This window comes from Anomaloglossus baeobatrachus, chromosome 2 (assembly GCF_048569485.1).
Source record: "Anomaloglossus baeobatrachus isolate aAnoBae1 chromosome 2, aAnoBae1.hap1, whole genome shotgun sequence".
NCBI classification, from domain to species: domain Eukaryota; kingdom Metazoa; phylum Chordata; class Amphibia; order Anura; family Aromobatidae; genus Anomaloglossus; species Anomaloglossus baeobatrachus.
Window position 1 is genome coordinate 514,706,697 of NC_134354.1, and position 17,018 is coordinate 514,723,714.

The 17,018-nt window shown below is 46.3% G+C and overlaps 1 protein-coding gene across 1 annotated transcript in view; it reads left to right on the top strand.

Moving 5' to 3' along the window:
* The window catches only part of LOC142289878 (zona pellucida-like domain-containing protein 1), a 67,857-nt gene that overhangs the window by 23,459 nt on the left and 27,380 nt on the right, over positions 1 to 17,018 (top strand). Inside the window, exons 5-6 of the mRNA XM_075333820.1 lie at positions 8,675 to 8,747; positions 10,192 to 10,289. Of these exons, the coding sequence (XP_075189935.1) occupies positions 8,675 to 8,747; positions 10,192 to 10,289 (171 nt within the window). The remainder of the gene's footprint in view (positions 1 to 8,674; positions 8,748 to 10,191; positions 10,290 to 17,018) is intronic.

Here is a 17,018-nt window from a genome sequence, read left to right on the forward strand (position 1 = left end):
ATTTTTTTAGCCACTAACAATACAGAAACAATACAAATTTGGTATCACTCAAAAATACAAAATATCCTGCAAAAATAAAGACTTTGTATAGCTAGGGTGATGGAAAATAAAAAAAAAATTAAAGTTCTTGGAAGAAGGTGAACTCGCCATTCATTTCTCCCACCAGTGCTCATGTGACCTCATCACGAGGCGCCAATGGGTTGTCATGACAGCCATGGGTCAGTTAATTACCCCTGTGTCTGATATGATTCTCTTCCTTTAAATGCTGACTAAAAGCCAGCATTCATAGTAGATTGTGATTTTTACTGATGCACTGCTCTGTGCAGCACAAGAGACCGGATGATTGTACACTAAGGGGACTAGCAATTACAAAAAAAATTGGGGAGAAAATATGAAAAAGACCCCCCACAAAAGTTCAAATCACACCACCTTTGTTTCATTGAAAATACAACAACAATAATAATAATAATAATAATAATAATAATAGTAATAATTAATACACATTTTTGGTATTGCTGCATTCAAAAATGTCTGATCTATCAAAATATAAATTATATTAATCCAATCAGTAAACAGCTAAATGAAAAAAAAAATCAAAATGCCAGAAATAATTTTTTGGGGCCACAGCAATATTGCAATAAAATAAAATAAGTGGTGATCAAAACATTATATCTACCCAAAAATGGTGTATATTGTGACATTAAAATTATCCTTTACTAGAAATACATAACTTTGCTCAAGCCCTGAAGGAAGTATCATACCATTATCCATCTTCATCCCAATTTTAAGATAGGCACTATATATTCCATAGGCATCTGCTTAACCCTAGAACGCATACCTGGGGCCTTGCAGGCCTGCTAGCCCAGGTATGTGAAAGTGTAGATTTCTATGGTTGCGTATTCTAGGGTTAATGTAAATTCCCAGGTTGTTGAAGAGTCAGGTGGATTTGTGGATTAGTTTTTATGACACCTTCAAAGGCTGTTTGGAACTTTATTGTGAGTGATGCAATAGAAAAAAAACTGACTCTTTTTCTTTTTTTTTCGCTGCAAATTTTCCTACGTGGTGAAATTACATGTTTTGCTGCTACATGGTTGAGCTGTTATTACTTTTGGCCACTTTCCCTTTACAATAATAGTTTATACAATTACCCAAAGCAGATCTAGCAGATCAAAAATCATACAAACTATCTAGCAGTAAATGTCACTTTATGATTATTGATGTTATTATTATATATTTTTTGAGCACTATTGATTCCACAGTGTTGTATATATGCAAAGGAGTTTACATACAAAATATGAATATAAGATTAAATCTAACCCTCGTGCTCTTATAGTCTACTAGAAGGTGGCCCGATTCTAACGCATCGGGTCTTCTAGCATTTATTGTGTAGTTAATGTATGATTTTTGTTATATATATAGATGTTGTTGTGTGTAGTTGCCAAGTGTTTGTGTAGGGCGCTGTAAATGTTCTGGGTGTTGTTTGGGTGTGGCGGTGTGTGAGAGCGGTGTTGTTTGTGTGTTGTATTGTGTGTGTTGCGTTGTTTGGGGAGCACTGTGTGTCTGCAGCGTTGTGTGTGTGTGCGGTGCTCTATGTGTTGCGTGGTTTGTGTGGGTGTGTGTGTGTTTTGGGGTGAGGTATGTTTTGTGCAGTGTGTGTGTGTGTGTGTGTGTTGGAGGAGTAGTCCTGGGGAGAGAGGAGTATAATAGTAAGAGTAGTCCTGGAGAGAGAAGAGTATAATAGGAGGAGTAGTCCTGGGGGGAGAGGAGTATAATAGGAAGAGTAGTCCTGGGGGGAGAGCAGGATAATAGGGGGAGAGCAGGATAATAGGAGGTGTAGTCCTGGGGAGAGAGGAGGATAATAATATAATAAAAGGAGTAGTCCTGGGGAGAGAGTAGGATAATAGGAGGAGTAATCCTGGGGGGAGAGGAGGATAATAGGAGGAGTAGTCCTGGGGGAGAGGAGTATAATAATATAATAAAAGGAGTAGTCCTGGGGAGAGAGTAGGATAATAGGAGGAGTAATCCTGGGGGGAGAGGAGGATAATAGGAGGAGTAGTCCTGGGGGGAGAGGAATATAATAGGAGGAGTAGTCCTGGGGAGAGAGGAGGATAATAGGAGGAGTAGTCCTGGGGAGAGAGGAGGATAATAGGAGGAGTAGTCCTGGGGGAGAGGAGTGTAATAGGAGGAGTAGTCCTAGAGGTGAGGAGTATAATAGGAGGCGTAGTCCTGGGGGGAGAGGAGGATAATAGGAGGAGTAGTCCTGTAGGTGAGGAATATAATAGGAGGCATAGTCCTGGGGGGAGAGGAGTATAATAGGAGGAATAGTCCTGGGGGGAGAGGAGAATAATAGGAGGAGTAGTCCTGGGGGGAGAGGATAATAATAGGAGGAGTAGTCCTTAAGGGAGAGGAGGATAATAGGAGGGGTACTCCTGTAGGTGAGGAATATAATAGGAGGAGTAGTCCTGGGGAGAGAGGAGGATAATAGGAGGAGTAGTCCTGGGGGGAGAGGAGTGTAATAGGAGGAGTAGTCCTGGAGGTGAGGAGTATAATAGGAGGCGTAGTCCTGGGGGGAGAGGAGGATAATAGGAGGAGTAGTCCTGGGGGGAGAGGAGTATAATAGGAGTAGTAGTCCTGTAGGTGAGGAATATAATAGGAGGAGTAGTCCTGGGGAGAGAGGAGGATAATAGGAGGAGTAGTCCTGGGGGGAGAGGAGTGTAATAGGAGGAGTAGTCCTGGAGGTGAGGAGTATAATAGGAGGCGTAGTCCTGGGGGGAGAGGAGTATAATAGGAGGAATAGTCCTGGGGGGAGAGGAGAATAATAGCAGCAGTAGTCCTGGGGGGAGAGGAGAATAATAGGAGGAGTAGTCCTTAAGGGAGAGGAGGATAATAGGAGTTGTAGTCCTGGAGGGAGAGGAGGATAATAGAAGGAGTAGTCCTGGGGGAAGAGGAGTATAATAGGAGGGGTAGTCCTGGGGGGAGAGGAGTATAATAGGAGGAGTAGTCCTGGGGGGGTAGGAGTCTAATAGGAGGAGTAGTCCTGGAGGTGAGGAGTATAATAGGAGGCGTAGTCCTGGGGGGAGAGGAGGATAATAGGAGGAGTAGTCCTGTAGGTGAGGAATATAATAGGAGGCATAGTCCTGGGGGGAGAGGAGTATAATAGGAGGAATAGTCCTGGGGGGAGAGGAGAATAATAGAAGGAGTAGTCCTGGGGGAAGAGGAGTATAATAGGAGGGGTAGTCCTGTAGGTGAGGAATATAATAGGAGGAGTAGTCCTGGGGAGAGAGGAGGATAATAGGAGGAGTAGTCCTGGGGGGAGAGGAGTGTAATAGGAGGAGTAGTCCTGGAGGTGAGGAGTATAGTAGGAGGCGTAGTCCTGGGGGGAGAGGAGTATAATAGGAGGCATAGTCCTGGGGGGATAAAAGTATAATAGGAGGAATAGTCCTGGGGGGAGAGGAGAATAATAGGAGGAGTAGTCCTGGGGGGAGAGGATAATAATAGGAGGAGTAGTCCTTAAGGGAGAGGAGGATAATAGGAGGGGTAGTCCTGTAGGTGAGGAATATAATAGGAGGAGTAGTCCTGGGGAGAGAGGAGGATAATAGGAGGAGTAGTCCTGGGGGGAGAGGAGTGTAATAGGAGGAGTAGTCCTGGAGGTGAGGAGTATAATAGGAGGCGTAGTCCTGGGGGGAGAGGAGGATAATAGGAGGAGTAGTCCTGGGGGGAGAGGAGTATAATAGGAGTAGTAGTCCTGTAGGTGAGGAATATAATAGGAGGAGTAGTCCTGGGGAGAGAGGAGGATAATAGGAGGAGTAGTCCTGGGGGGAGAGGAGTGTAATAGGAGGAGTAGTCCTGGAGGTGAGGAGTATAATAGGAGGCGTAGTCCTGGGGGGAGAGGAGTATAATAGGAGGAATAGTCCTGGGGGGACAGGAGAATAATAGCAGCAGTAGTCCTGGGGGGAGAGGAGAATAATAGGAGGAGTAGTCCTTAAGGGAGAGGAGGATAATAGGAGTTGTAGTCCTGGAGGGAGAGGAGGATAATAGAAGGAGTAGTCCTGGGGGAAGAGGAGTATAATAGGAGGGGTAGTCCTGGGGGGAGAGGAGGATAATAGGAGGAGTAGTCCTGGGGGAGAGGAGTATAATAATATAATAAAAGGAGTAGTCCTGGGGAGAGAGTAGGATAATAGGAGTAGTAATCCTGGGGGGAGAGGAGGATAATAGGAGGAGTAGTCCTGGGGGGAGAGGAGTATAATAGGAGTAGTAGTCCTGTAGGTGAGGAATATAATAGGAGGAGTAGTCCTGGGGAGAGAGGAGGATAATAGGAGGAGTAGTCCTGGGGGAGAGGAGTGTAATAGGAGGAGTAGTCCTGGGGGGAGAGGAGGATAATAGGAGGAGTAGTCCTGTAGGTGAGGAATATAATAGGAGGCATAGTCCTGGGGGGAGAGGAGTATAATAGGAGGAATAGTCCTGGGGGGAGAGGAGAATAATAGGAGGAGTAGTCCTGGGGGGAGAGGATAATAATAGGAGGAGTAGTCCTTAAGGGAGAGGAGGATAATAGGAGGGGTAGTCCTGTAGGTGAGGAATATAATAGGAGGAGTAGTCCTGGGGAGAGAGGAGGATAATAGGAGGAGTAGTCCTGGGGGGAGAGGAGTGTAATAGGAGGAGTAGTCCTGGAGGTGAGGAGTATAATAGGAGGCGTAGTCCTGGGGGGAGAGGAGTATAATAGGAGGAATAGTCCTGGGGGGAGAGGAGAATAATAGCAGCAGTAGTCCTGGGGGGAGAGGAGAATAATAGGAGGAGTAGTCCTTAAGGGAGAGGAGGATAATAGGAGTTGTAGTCCTGGAGGGAGAGGAGGATAATAGAAGGAGTAGTCCTGGGGGGGTAGGAGTCTAATAGGAGGAGTAGTCCTGGAGGTGAGGAATATAATAGGAGGAGTAGTCCTGGGGAGAGAGGAGGATAATAGGAGGAGTAGTCCTGGGGGAGAGGAGTGTAATAGGAGGAGTAATCCTAGAGGTGAGGAGTATAATAGGAGGCGTAGTCCTGGGGGGAGAGGAGGATAATAGGAGGAGTAGTCCTGTAGGTGAGGAATATAATAGGAGGCATAGTCCTGGGGGGAGAGGAGTATAATAGGAGGAATAGTCCTGGGGGGACAGGAGAATAATAGAAGGAGTAGTCCTGGGGGAAGAGGAGTATAATAGGAGGGGTAGTCCTGTAGGTGAGGAATATAATAGGAGGAGTAGTCCTGGGGAGAGAGGAGGATAATAGGAGGAGTAGTCCTGGGGGGAGAGGAGTGTAATAGGAGGAGTAGTCCTGGAGGTGAGGAGTATAGTAGGAGGCGTAGTCCTGGGGGGAGAGGAGGATAATAGGAGGAGTAGTCCTGGGGGGAGAGGAGTATAATAGGAGTAGTAGTCCTGTAGGTGAGGAATATAATAGGAGGAGTAGTCCTGGGGAGAGAGGAGGATAATAGGAGGAGTAGTCCTGGGGGGAGAGGAGTGTAATAGGAGGAGTAGTCCTGGAGGTGAGGAGTATAATAGGAGGAATAGTCCTGGGGGGAGAGGAGAATAATAGGAGGAGTAGTCATGGGGGGAGAGGAGAATAATAGGAGGAGTAGTCCTTAAGGGAGAGGAGGATAATAGGAGTTGTAGTCCTGGAGGGAGAGGAGGATAATAGAAGGAGTAGTCCTGGGGGAAGAGGAGTATAATAGGAGGGGTAGTCCTGGGGGGAGAGGAGTATAATAGGAGGAGCAGTCCTGGGGGGGTAGGAGTTTAATAGGAGGAGTAGTCCTGGGGGGAGGAGTCTAATAGTGGGAGTAGTCCTGGGGGAGAGGAGTATAATAGGAGGAGTAGTCCTTGGGGGAAAGGAGGATAATAGGAGGAGTAGTCCTGGGGGGAGAGGAGTCTAATAGGAAGGGTAGTCCTGGGGGAAAGGAGTATAATAGTAGGAGTAGTCCTGGGGGAAAGGAGTATAAGAGGTGGAGTAGTCCTGGGGGGAGGTGTCTAATAGGTGGAGTAGTCCTGGGAGGCAGGTGTCTATTAGGTGGAGTAGTCCTGGGGGAGGTGTATAGGTGCCAAATGTGTGTGGGGGGCGTGGCCGAGCAGGAAGAGTGTGTGGGGTGTGTGGCCGAGCGGGCAGAGTGTGTGGGGGGCGTGGCCGAGCGCGCAGAGTGGGTGTCTATTAGGTGGAGTTGTCCTGGGGGGAGGTGTATAGGTGCCCAATGTGTGTGGGGGGAGTGGCCATGTGGGCAGAGTGTGTGGGGGGCGTGGCCGACTAGGCAGAGTGTGTGGGGGGCGTGGCCGAGCGTGCAGAGTGTGGGGGGCGTGGCCGAGCGGGCAGAGTGTGTGGGGGGCGTGGCCGACTAGGCAGAGTGTGTGGGGGGCGTGGCTGAGCAGGCAGAGTGTGGGGGCGTGGCCGAGCAGGCAAAGTGTGTGGGGGGGCATGGCCGAGCAGGCAACTATGCAAAGTGGTTTCCATAGTTACCCGATGTGTATCATGGTTACCTGCGTACGCCGGCTCCGGGACACGTGTGCCAGAAGCTGGGGTAAGCTAGTAAGCATGGTACAGATCAGGTAACTATTCAAAGTGACAGTACTGGTTCACTTTTTGTTTGTTGGTCTCCTGCTGTGCAGCACGCATTGGCGTGTTTGACAGCGGGAGACCAACGATCTGAATGGGCAGGGAGCCGACATACGCTGGTAACCATGGTACACAATCGGGTAATTAAGCAAAGGGATTTCCATTGTTACCCAATGTGTACCATGGTTACCAGCGTACGCCGGTAACCCCAGCAACGCGAGAGTACGTCTCGGCTGGGCTGCCGGTGTGGGCTCCCGGGGGTACAGCACTCACCTGGGAGTCGGGGCTCCGTGTGGGGTCGGGGAATGCGTGCGGGGGTCGGGGCCAGGCCAAGCGTCCAATACATGAGGGGACAGGGCCAGGCTGAGCCGAACAGCCAATCCGTGCGGGGGGCGGAGCCAGGCCGAGCCCAGCAGCCAATGCGACGGTTGTCACTGTAATGACATCATTTTGGAGCAAGACAGACAGACAGACAGAATAAGGCAATTATATATATATAGATATGATAATGGGGAAAGAGACACTAGGTTACATGAGGGAAGATATTGCAAGATTAGTTAGTAGATATATGGAAAAAAAGATTGTTGATGGCTTTGTAGGTCATTGTTAGTAGTTTTAACTGGATACTTTGGGGAATTGGAAGCCAATTATAGGATTTGTGGAAGAGTAGTGAGGAGAGAGATAGATTAATTAGGGAGCAGAAATAAGGATGGACTGGAAGCATGAAGGCCACAGACAAGGTTATTGCAATAGGTAATGTGGGAGATGATGAGGGTATCCACTACCATTTTAGTAGATTCAGGGTTGAGGAAAGGATGTATTTTGGAAATATTTTATGAAAGGGATGGGTGAACATGCTCTGCACTGTGCATTACTCAATAGAGCATCAGGGTGCTAGGGTACTCGCGGAGCTTGACTCAGTATCACGGGCGCTCAGATATTTTGTTAGTTAACTGCACAGGCTTGCTTCACCACATGATTTGGCAGGCAGCCCAGGGAGAGCCATTCGCAGTCACTGAATGGCTCTCCCACGGATAAAACAACATTCTCGGATGTAGTGTGACAGAAAAAATGACCTCCCTCCACAAATGTTCTGTTTATGACTGGCTGTATGTGAGCGGAGAACCAAGCAGGCCAATCATTAACTTTCCATAATGGTTGTTACTAGTGTCAAGTTCATCCGAGTATCTTACCAGTTCGAGTTGAGGAGTGAACATTCGAGCATTTTAGCTTTTGCCCTCCAGTAAAGACAGTGCCATGTTTAAAGTTACTGAGTAGTGATGGGCAAGCACTAAAATGTTCAAATGCTCATTCCTTTATTCAAGCTGGTCAGACACTTGGGCGAGCTTGACGCGAGTAATGAGCATTATGGAAAGTCATTGATTGGCCTGTTCAGGTCTCCACCCAGATAAAGCAAGCCATAAACAGTGCATTTCCACTGGGAGGGAGGTCAGGGTTTTTCTTGTCAAATTATGTCAGAGAACATTGTTTTATCCCCCGGGAGAGACATTTAGAGACTGTGACACTCTCTCTCTGGAGTGCCTGCTCACATAATGCAGTGAAGCAAGCCTTGTATTGTGGTTGTTGTTTCACAGACAAAATATCAGAGCACCTGAGATACTTGGCCACGCTCCGCGAATACCCCACTGCCCCCTTCTTGATCAAGTAACGAGCAGTGCCAAGCATGTTTGTCCATCACTATTACTGAGTTCTTTCGTTCACGCCACATTATTTATGTATGGAGACTGCATGGCTGTAGACTTGATTTTATGCCAGTGATTGGGGTGAGTAATGCTAAAATATCCAAATTCTTTAAGTTAGACCAAATAATGTACATTTAGTATTAGAGGCAAACCATTTAAATATATAGGGAATATTGTAATATCTACTTAGACTATATATCCATTATCTGCTCTTTTTCTAGCCTTATTTGGCTCCTAATATTAGTAGATCATCAAGAGTAGGAAACCCATCTCTGTGAAATCCATAAAACCTATTAGAAGACGTGAGATGGGATTGTCTTACAGTATAATTTATCTCAGCTAACATATTCCATTTTCTATTTTATAGTTTTCTAAGTAGCAATGACATCTATTTCTCTTTATAGGGCTGGGAATAATATAGCTGTCATTACGAATAATGGAAGCTTCATCAGCACACTCTCTATGCAGCTATATGTAGTAAGTATTTTTCCCCTAAAAGTGGTGTGTTGTTTACTATACTAGATATCATTAAATGTATATGTTCACTATTAATATATTATTAATGTTTAATCTCAATCAATACATTCATTAATGCTAATAGGGAACAGATCTTTGAATATATGCTCACAGACTTAAAGGGAACCTGTCAGCAGAAATGTCCCCTAAAACCTAACAGATTCCCCCTCTGCAGCTCCTGGGCTGCATTCTATAAAGGTCCCTGTTATGATTGTGCCCACTTTCTGACCGAAAAAAAGTGTTTATAAAGTTGTACCTTTTTGGCTTCTGATTCTGTAAATCCGTCACGGGGGCGGGCTGCCTGATGGCCGTTATTCTGCCCCCTGGTCCTGTATGCCGCCCCCATCGCTGATTTCAATACTTATGGACGCCGCCCACTGCTCCAGCCATCCCCGCGCATGCCCAGTGCCCATCTCTCGGGGATGAGCACTGTGCCCAGCGTCACCGCTGGTGACGTGCACGCAGGGTTAAGATTATGGGCGGTGCTGTGATGTTTATTCCTAAGCAACCGCCCATAATCGCGGGACCGCGCTTTCCCCCTCGGCCTGCTTCTTTCTGCGCAAGCGCGCTGCTGCTGACCTCACTTCGCCTCCTTCCCATCTTGGCCCGAGGCAGGAAATAGATGGGAAGAGCGCGGAGCAGTGACTACACCGAAAGCGCGGTCCCGCGATTATGGGCGGTTGCTTAGGAATAAACATCACAGCACCGCCCATAATCTTAATCCTGCGTGCACGTGACGCTGGGCACAGTGCTCATCCCCGAGAGATGGGCACTGGGCATGCGCGGGGATGGCTGGAGCAGTGGGCGGCGTCCAGAAGTATTGAAATCAGCGATGGGGGCGGCATACAGGACCAGGGGGCAGAATAACGGCCATCAGGCAGCCCGCCCCCGTGACGGATTTACAGAATCAGAAGCCAAAAAGGTACAACTTTATAAACACTTTTTTTCGGTCAGAAAGTGGGCACAATCATAACAGGGACCTTTATAGAATGCAGCCCAGGAGCTGCAGAGGGGGAATCTGTTAGGTTTTAGGGGACATTTCTGCTGACAGGTTCCCTTTAAAGATTTTGCCATTGTTTGTTATTTGATTAACTTATTTCTTTGGTGTTATTATATGCACTCAATCATGTTACCACTTTTACTTTAACTGTTGTTCAAACTTATTTGCTTGTTTGTACAGAATAAGAATTCTTAAATTCCATAATTCATTACATGTCCTGTTAAAAAATAAATATCCAGTTATCAATGAGTCACTTGAAATGATGCCACTCATAAGTTACATCATCTACTGCAAGCCATTGCAAATAAATGGAGCTAAACACATTAATAAACTGTAATGCATCCATATTATAAATGTATATTATGACGGAATAGATTCCAGTTTCATTCATGTATATTTTTTCAGGATGAAGGGTATGGCAGACCTCTTGTTATTCCTCCAACCGGAATCAAAATAAACACTACGGTCTATGTGGAAGTAAGAGCAACCAACTTAACAGAAAAGTAAGAAAAACACTTTTCATAAAATAGTGAATCCTATATATTTTTTTACAAACACTTATTGCTATATGTTAGTACCAAATAATATTTTTTACTAAACTTCTAAGTGTCAAATAAGAAGAGAAAAACTGATTCATGCTGCCCAAACCTTGTACAGTGTGCAATCTTTCTAAAGACAGGCCAACGGAAGAGAGCTTACCCTTGCCCTCATGTCTCAACAACCTAGTCTTAACCATTAGCTAGATAAGGTTGATTGCCACGCTGCCAAGGGAGGAGACGGTCAATAGGTCATCAAAGTGAATTATTTCAACGTGTTTCAGAGAGATTTTTTCCTGAAGAAAGACAGGGGTTCTGAGTTAGAGGTTGGAGTGGGGGGGGCGTGGCCTGGACGGCAATGTGAAGAGACGTGTTTGTGGAGCTCTCCTGCAAACTCCCTTGATAAATCCCTGAATACCGCTGTTATCACTGCCTCAGCCGGCTGTCAGGAAGATAAGGTGGTGAGGACTTATCTGGAGTGAGTCTGGTGGATGCAGAGAGGTGCCATGGTCCGTCACAGGCAAAAAGATAATGGAGGCGGGAAAGTCCCCAGCTCTCAGGATGGTGCCATGATAAGGCAGGAAGCTGAGAAAGTGAATGCAGCCTGTCAGGAGAGGATGCAGGTCGCGGCAAGGCTGGAGAAATTTGCCCGGACTTCAGAGAAATCACATCAGCATACAGATAACAGAGGTGAGGAGGGAGAAGACAATGCCAGCTCTGATGAGATGGGGGATGGTGAACAGCAGCAAGATAAGACAGGAGAAGTAGAGGAAGCACATAGTGCAGACCAGGCTCCAGAAAACCCCACTTTAAAGGACATTTTTGCAGTGGTGTCTTTTTGTAAAGAGGCTCTGACTTCCCTGACGAAGCAAGTTAAGGGATTACAGGCAGAGGTTGCTGACATTAAGAAAGACCTCAAGAAAGCAGACCTGAGAACAACGGCTGTAGAGGAGAGAGTGGGGATAACAGAGGATCATATTACAAAACTACAAAAGTCTGAAAAAACATTTGCACAGCAGATAGCTGAAATCACGGCAAAAAATGATGATTTAGAGAACCGCTCTAGAAGAAATAACATCCGAATTGTCGGCATCCCTGAGAAAGCGGAAGGAAGAAACCCCACTGAATATGTAGAAGACTGGCTCAGGGGGAAAATGGGTGCTAATGTCTTATCCAAGCTCTATGCTGTGGAACGTGCACACAGAGTCCCGATGCAGCCACAACCAGCAGGAAGGGGCCCTCGCACTATGCTAGCCAAGCTCCTCAACTACAGAGACAGGGACACTATACTGCGAAAGGCAAGAGACATGGAGGATCTTATGATTGACGGCCAGAGAATTTCCATATACCCGGACTACTCCATTTCTGTTCAAAAGCTACGTATGACTTTTACAGGAGTAAAGAGGCGCCTGCGAGAGATGGGGGTGCAATACTCAATGATGTTCCCGGCAAAGCTAAGAGTGACGGCGTTGGAGCGGGTGCACTTTTTTACAACTCCAGAGGAAGCCATGCAGTGGTTGGACGCAAACGAAAAGCGGATCCGTTTGAAGGAATGAGCTGACTGTCTGAATCTGCAGTGTGTTGGAGAAGGCCGGCTGAGGCTCTACAACATCCTTAGGAGCTTACAGGGGACCCTTCAGTTTTTTCTTTTTTTTTTTTTTTTTTCTCCTTCCCTTTGGGATTGAGGTAGTATGCAGGGGGAATGCGAAGGGTTTGATGTGAGCTTCGCAGGACATGGGGACTGCCTAATTTGGCGCGGTGGGGGTATTTACAATTTGAGATTCCAGTTTAATTACTGTTCGCCATTTTACTGTTATATTGGTTGAGTGGAATATGATTATACATAGAAAGGGGGGGAGTGGAGAATTGTTGGAAAAGGGACGAGTTTTAAAATGTGTCTAAGAGGGGAAGGCGAGGGAGGTAGGGGGGAATTTAGTAGGGATTATGGACCAGGTTTGGAAAACCCGATGCTTCACGGGAGTACTCGAAAACAGGAAGTGGTGGGGAGTAGGAGGGGAGGGGAGCAGGGGGGGAGTGGGGAAAGGGGTAGGGTAGAGGCAGCATGGGGAGATACTACAAGGTTTGATGGTTTTACTGGGTGGGATAATGGGGGATAGAATTAAGGTGTTGAGTTGGAATATTAGAGGGTTATCAGATAGGTCTAGGAGAGCGGCAATAATTAAATATGTTCAAGACCAGAACCCGTCAGTAATATGTCTACTAGAAACGCATCTAACAAAGGAGACAACACATGTTTTAAATAGGAGATGGGTGCAGAAGGCCTATCACTCCACCTTTTCCAACTATGCAAGGGGTGTATCACTGCTGATCCATAACTCTGTGCAATATGAAGAGATAGAAGTGTATGTGGATAAAGAGGGACAGTGTGTTGCCGTCAAGTGTAAAATATTTGGCAGACTCATGTGTATAGCTGCAATATATATACCACCTCCATATAAGTGCACCAAACTAAGGGAGATAAGGGAGTTCTCTGAGAAGGGGGGAGTAATCCCTTTTTTACTGGTGGGGGACTTCAATAATGTGATAGACCTGTACTGGGATAGGAGTAGTAGACCTCCAGGTATTCAGGATAGTTGTATGACTTCGTTTGGCACTCTTATTGGGGAACTTGGAATGGTGGATGCCTGGCGAGTGAGGAATAGGAGGGTATCCTGCTTCTCTTGTTATTCGGCTTCACATAACACTCTGTCCCGCATTGACATGGCTCTAGCTAGTGATCTGATGGATGCAATGATAAGTGACGTGCAATATCTGACAAGAGTGATTTCAGATCATAGCCCAATTCTAGTGTCCATACGACGGGGAACCCTGACAGGGGGAAGGAGGGGAGAGTGGAAGCTTCATCCAGCATGGATCCGTCATATTAATATGGGGAATATAGAACGGGATCTTGGGGATTTCTTTATCCACAACGAGGGTAGCACTGGTCCGCTGGTGGTATGGGATGCGATGAAGGCATACCTCAGGGGGCTCCTGTTCAGGGATATCTGTAAACGTAAAACACAGACGAGGCAGGATGAGAAAGATAGGCTGGAGGCCTTAGATAAGGCAGAGCTGGAAGCAATCCGGAGTACTACTACGGACGCGAAGCAAAATCTTAGGCAGGCGCATGAACAGGTTAATAAGATGCTTTTGGAGAAGGCGGTAAGGAAGCAGGCATTCCAAAAATTGCATTTTTATGAGGAGGGGGAAAAAGTTGGTCATCTATTATCGGTCATAGCTGCAGCTCAAAGGAGTAGTTCATTTGTGCATGGTATGGACACGGTGGAGGGGACACAGGTCACTGAGGTTGAGGCGATCCTTGAGGTCTTTAAAGATTTCTATCGCACGCTATATTCTTCTAGCGGAGAGATGAGGGTGGAAGAGGTGGACTCATTTCTTGAGCGAGGTGAGCTTCCTGTGTTGTCTGTGGTGGATAGAGATAAACTGGAGTCGCCTATTACTATTGATGAACTGGAGGGCGCTCTGCATGGCATGAGCAATGACAAGGCACCGGGAGCAGACGGGCTACCAGTTGAAATTTATAAACAGTTAGAAGAAATCCTATTACCCAAACTATTGAAAGTCTTTGAGGTGGCGGAGGGGGAAGGTGTATTGCCTGAATCTATGAGAGAAGCAATAATAGTAGTAATTCCTAAGGAGGATAAAAATCCGAGGCTTCCAGACTCATATAGACCCATCTCGTTATTAACAGCGGACGTGAAGCTTCTGGCTAAGGTGTTGTCAAACCGGCTGACTGGAGTTATATCTAACCTAATCCATATGGACCAATCAGGGTTCATGGCCAATAGGTCGACAGCTGCTAATATCAGGAGATTGTACCTTAATCTACAGTTGCCGCCTGACAACCCTGGCCGGAGGGTGATCGCTTCGTTAGATGCCCAGAAAGCGTTCGATAGTGTTGAGTGGGGGTATCTGTGGAAAGTGTTGCAGCATATGGGTTTTGGCCCACGGTTTGTAAAGTGGGTGCAGCTGTTGTATAATAGGCCTACTGCTAAAGTTAGAGTTAACGGTATGACCTCCTCAGCGTTTGAGTTGCACCGGGGAACGAGACAGGGCTGCCCACTATCGCCGCTCCTATTTGCTATTGCAATAGAGCCTCTGGCGGCGGCCATTAGGAAAACAAAGGAGATCCATGGATTTAAGTATGGGCATTTAGAGGAGAAAATAGCTCTTTATGCTGAAGATTTATTACTTTTCTTGGGGGATCCATCAGCCTCATTGGATCATGCCATGCAGATAATAGAGAAATTTGGAGAAGTTTCGGGACTGACCATTAATTGGTCTAAATCGAGCCTCTTTAAGGTGGATGGGGAAGTAGCCTGGACAAATGAGGATACTGGGGCTAACAAATTGAAGAATGTGGACGAATTTAAATATCTAGGTATCCAGATATCTCTGCCAGTAGAAAAATACATACAGGTGAACTTATGGCCGCTCCTTAAAAAATTGAGAACCAAGGTGGATGCCTGGAACAAGCTACATTTGTCAGTTGTTGGAAGGGTTAATTTACTAAAGATGGTAGTAATGCCTAAACTCCTATACATACTGCACAATGCCCCTGTTTGTATTTCAAGGAAAAGATTTAAAGGGATAAACTCGCTGTTTAGGGACCTGGTGTGGGGTAAAAAGCAGCCTAGGGTGCGATTAGAGACTTTACAAAGGCCGAAGGATGAGGGGGGTCTAGCAATCCCAAATCCGGAATTGTATTATATAGCGGCGCAATGTCAACACCTCAGGGGTTGGTCTGATCGAGAGAAAGATGGGGGCATTAAAGAAGTACTGGAATACATAGTGGGTAGAAGTCCATTGGTAATGGGACTAGAGGATGGTGCGGTGGGGCTCCTGGGTAGAACATCTCCTACAATGGCACTTATAAATAAGACCTGGGATAGGCTGAAAAGGGTGAGAGGGGTGACCCGGTTAACCAAGTTTACACCTATCTGGGATAACAGTAATCTCCCGGAGATTCAGAAAATGGGGAATATTGAGGAGCGAAGACGCAAGGGTGTAATATACATGCATCAGATATTGGACGGAGGAATTGTGAAATCGTTCCCGCAGTTACAGAGTGAGTTTCAGTTACCGGCGTCCGGCTGGCTCCACTACAGACAATTAAAACATGCGATTGCAGCCCAAGCGGCTAAACAAAGTGTGGCCATACAGACTGACCTGGTACTGGAGTATGTGTGTAAGGGCGGAGGAAGCACTAAAGGGATCATTTCTGGCACGTATAAAGATATACTACATACCTTTCTGTTAGAATAGCCAATTAAAACTAAATCTAAATGGGAGGAGGAAGTTGGGCCGATAACGGAGGAGGTGTGGGAGAGTATCCTGGCGTATGTCCCTAAACTTTCCATGAGCGAACCGGCCAGACTGTCTCACCTATACGTGATTCACCGGGTATATAGGTCTCCCTTACTGATGTTTAAAATGGGGTTGAAAAGGAATTCGGAGTGTCCAAGGTGTCAGGGATCTGACGCAGGTATTTTTCACATGATGTGGTCTTGTCCGAGACTGGTCTCCTTTTGGACTAAGGTTATCCACAAGATAGGAAGAACATATGGGTGTGTTCTCCCCAGGGAACCAGTGATCTGCCTACTGGGATATGTTGAGGAGCTTGGGGTGGAAAATACTATGAAAATTGTCATTGCTAGGCTGCTGTATGCGGCAAGAAAGCTAATCGCCAGGTCCTGGATTAAAAAAGACCCCCCGACCAGGGGAGAGTACATTAAAAGGGTGAAGTGTATTCTTCAGCTGGAACGGGGAGTGTATGAAAGAAGGGGGAATGTTAAAATGTTTGAGAAGCTCTGGTCTCCTTGGCTGCAATGCGGATAGGACGAGTGATGGACCAGTAAACTGATATGGGACGGGGATAGCCGTCTGAGACCTCTGATGTGTATGTTTTGTTTTATTTGTGTTACTAGTTGTTCCTCCTGCACAACGGGATGGTTCTATACTACAGTTGAAGGGTATTATAAGTGTGTACTATATGGGATGTAGTATCGGGGAGAAGTGTTGCTGCCGGGGTGGGGGAGGGGGCGGGAGGGGGAGTTAAAGGGGTAATAGATGTGATAAATTTAATTTGGATGCCGATTTGTTATTCTGTTGTATGTACTCTGTTTTAATAAAAAAGTATCTGATTTAAAAAAAAAAAGACAGGGGTTCTCTCTGAAAGGCAGTGAAATAAATCCCTTTGATTACCTATTGACTGTCTCCTCTCTATGGCAGCGTGGCAATCAACCCTATCTAGCCAGCGGTTATCCTCTATTCCATGGGGGGCGCAGCAGCCATTACTTACAAGCGTCTATAGTTAGTTGTGACTCACATATCTTTACAAGGTGAGCCTCCCCATTTCAGCAACCCCCTGGTAATATATGATAAGACCCTTTTTTTGCTCTCCTGTCTTCCAGTTTTCTTTCAACAACCTAGTCTTAACATTGCAACTTCTGTGTCTTGCTCAGTGGTGGTTGCTTTCAGCACTTCCTACCTTAACCATGTCTCTGAGCACTGAACACCTTGTGCTTCTGGGTACTTCAGGGAGATTCCAGTTCTGGACTATGATACCTCTGAAGAATTATGGGTTCCTGGTCATATTTGACTCTCTTCTAACCTTTGTCAGCTAATGTGTGACTTTTTTACTCAACACATTGCTTGTGACATTTATGACTA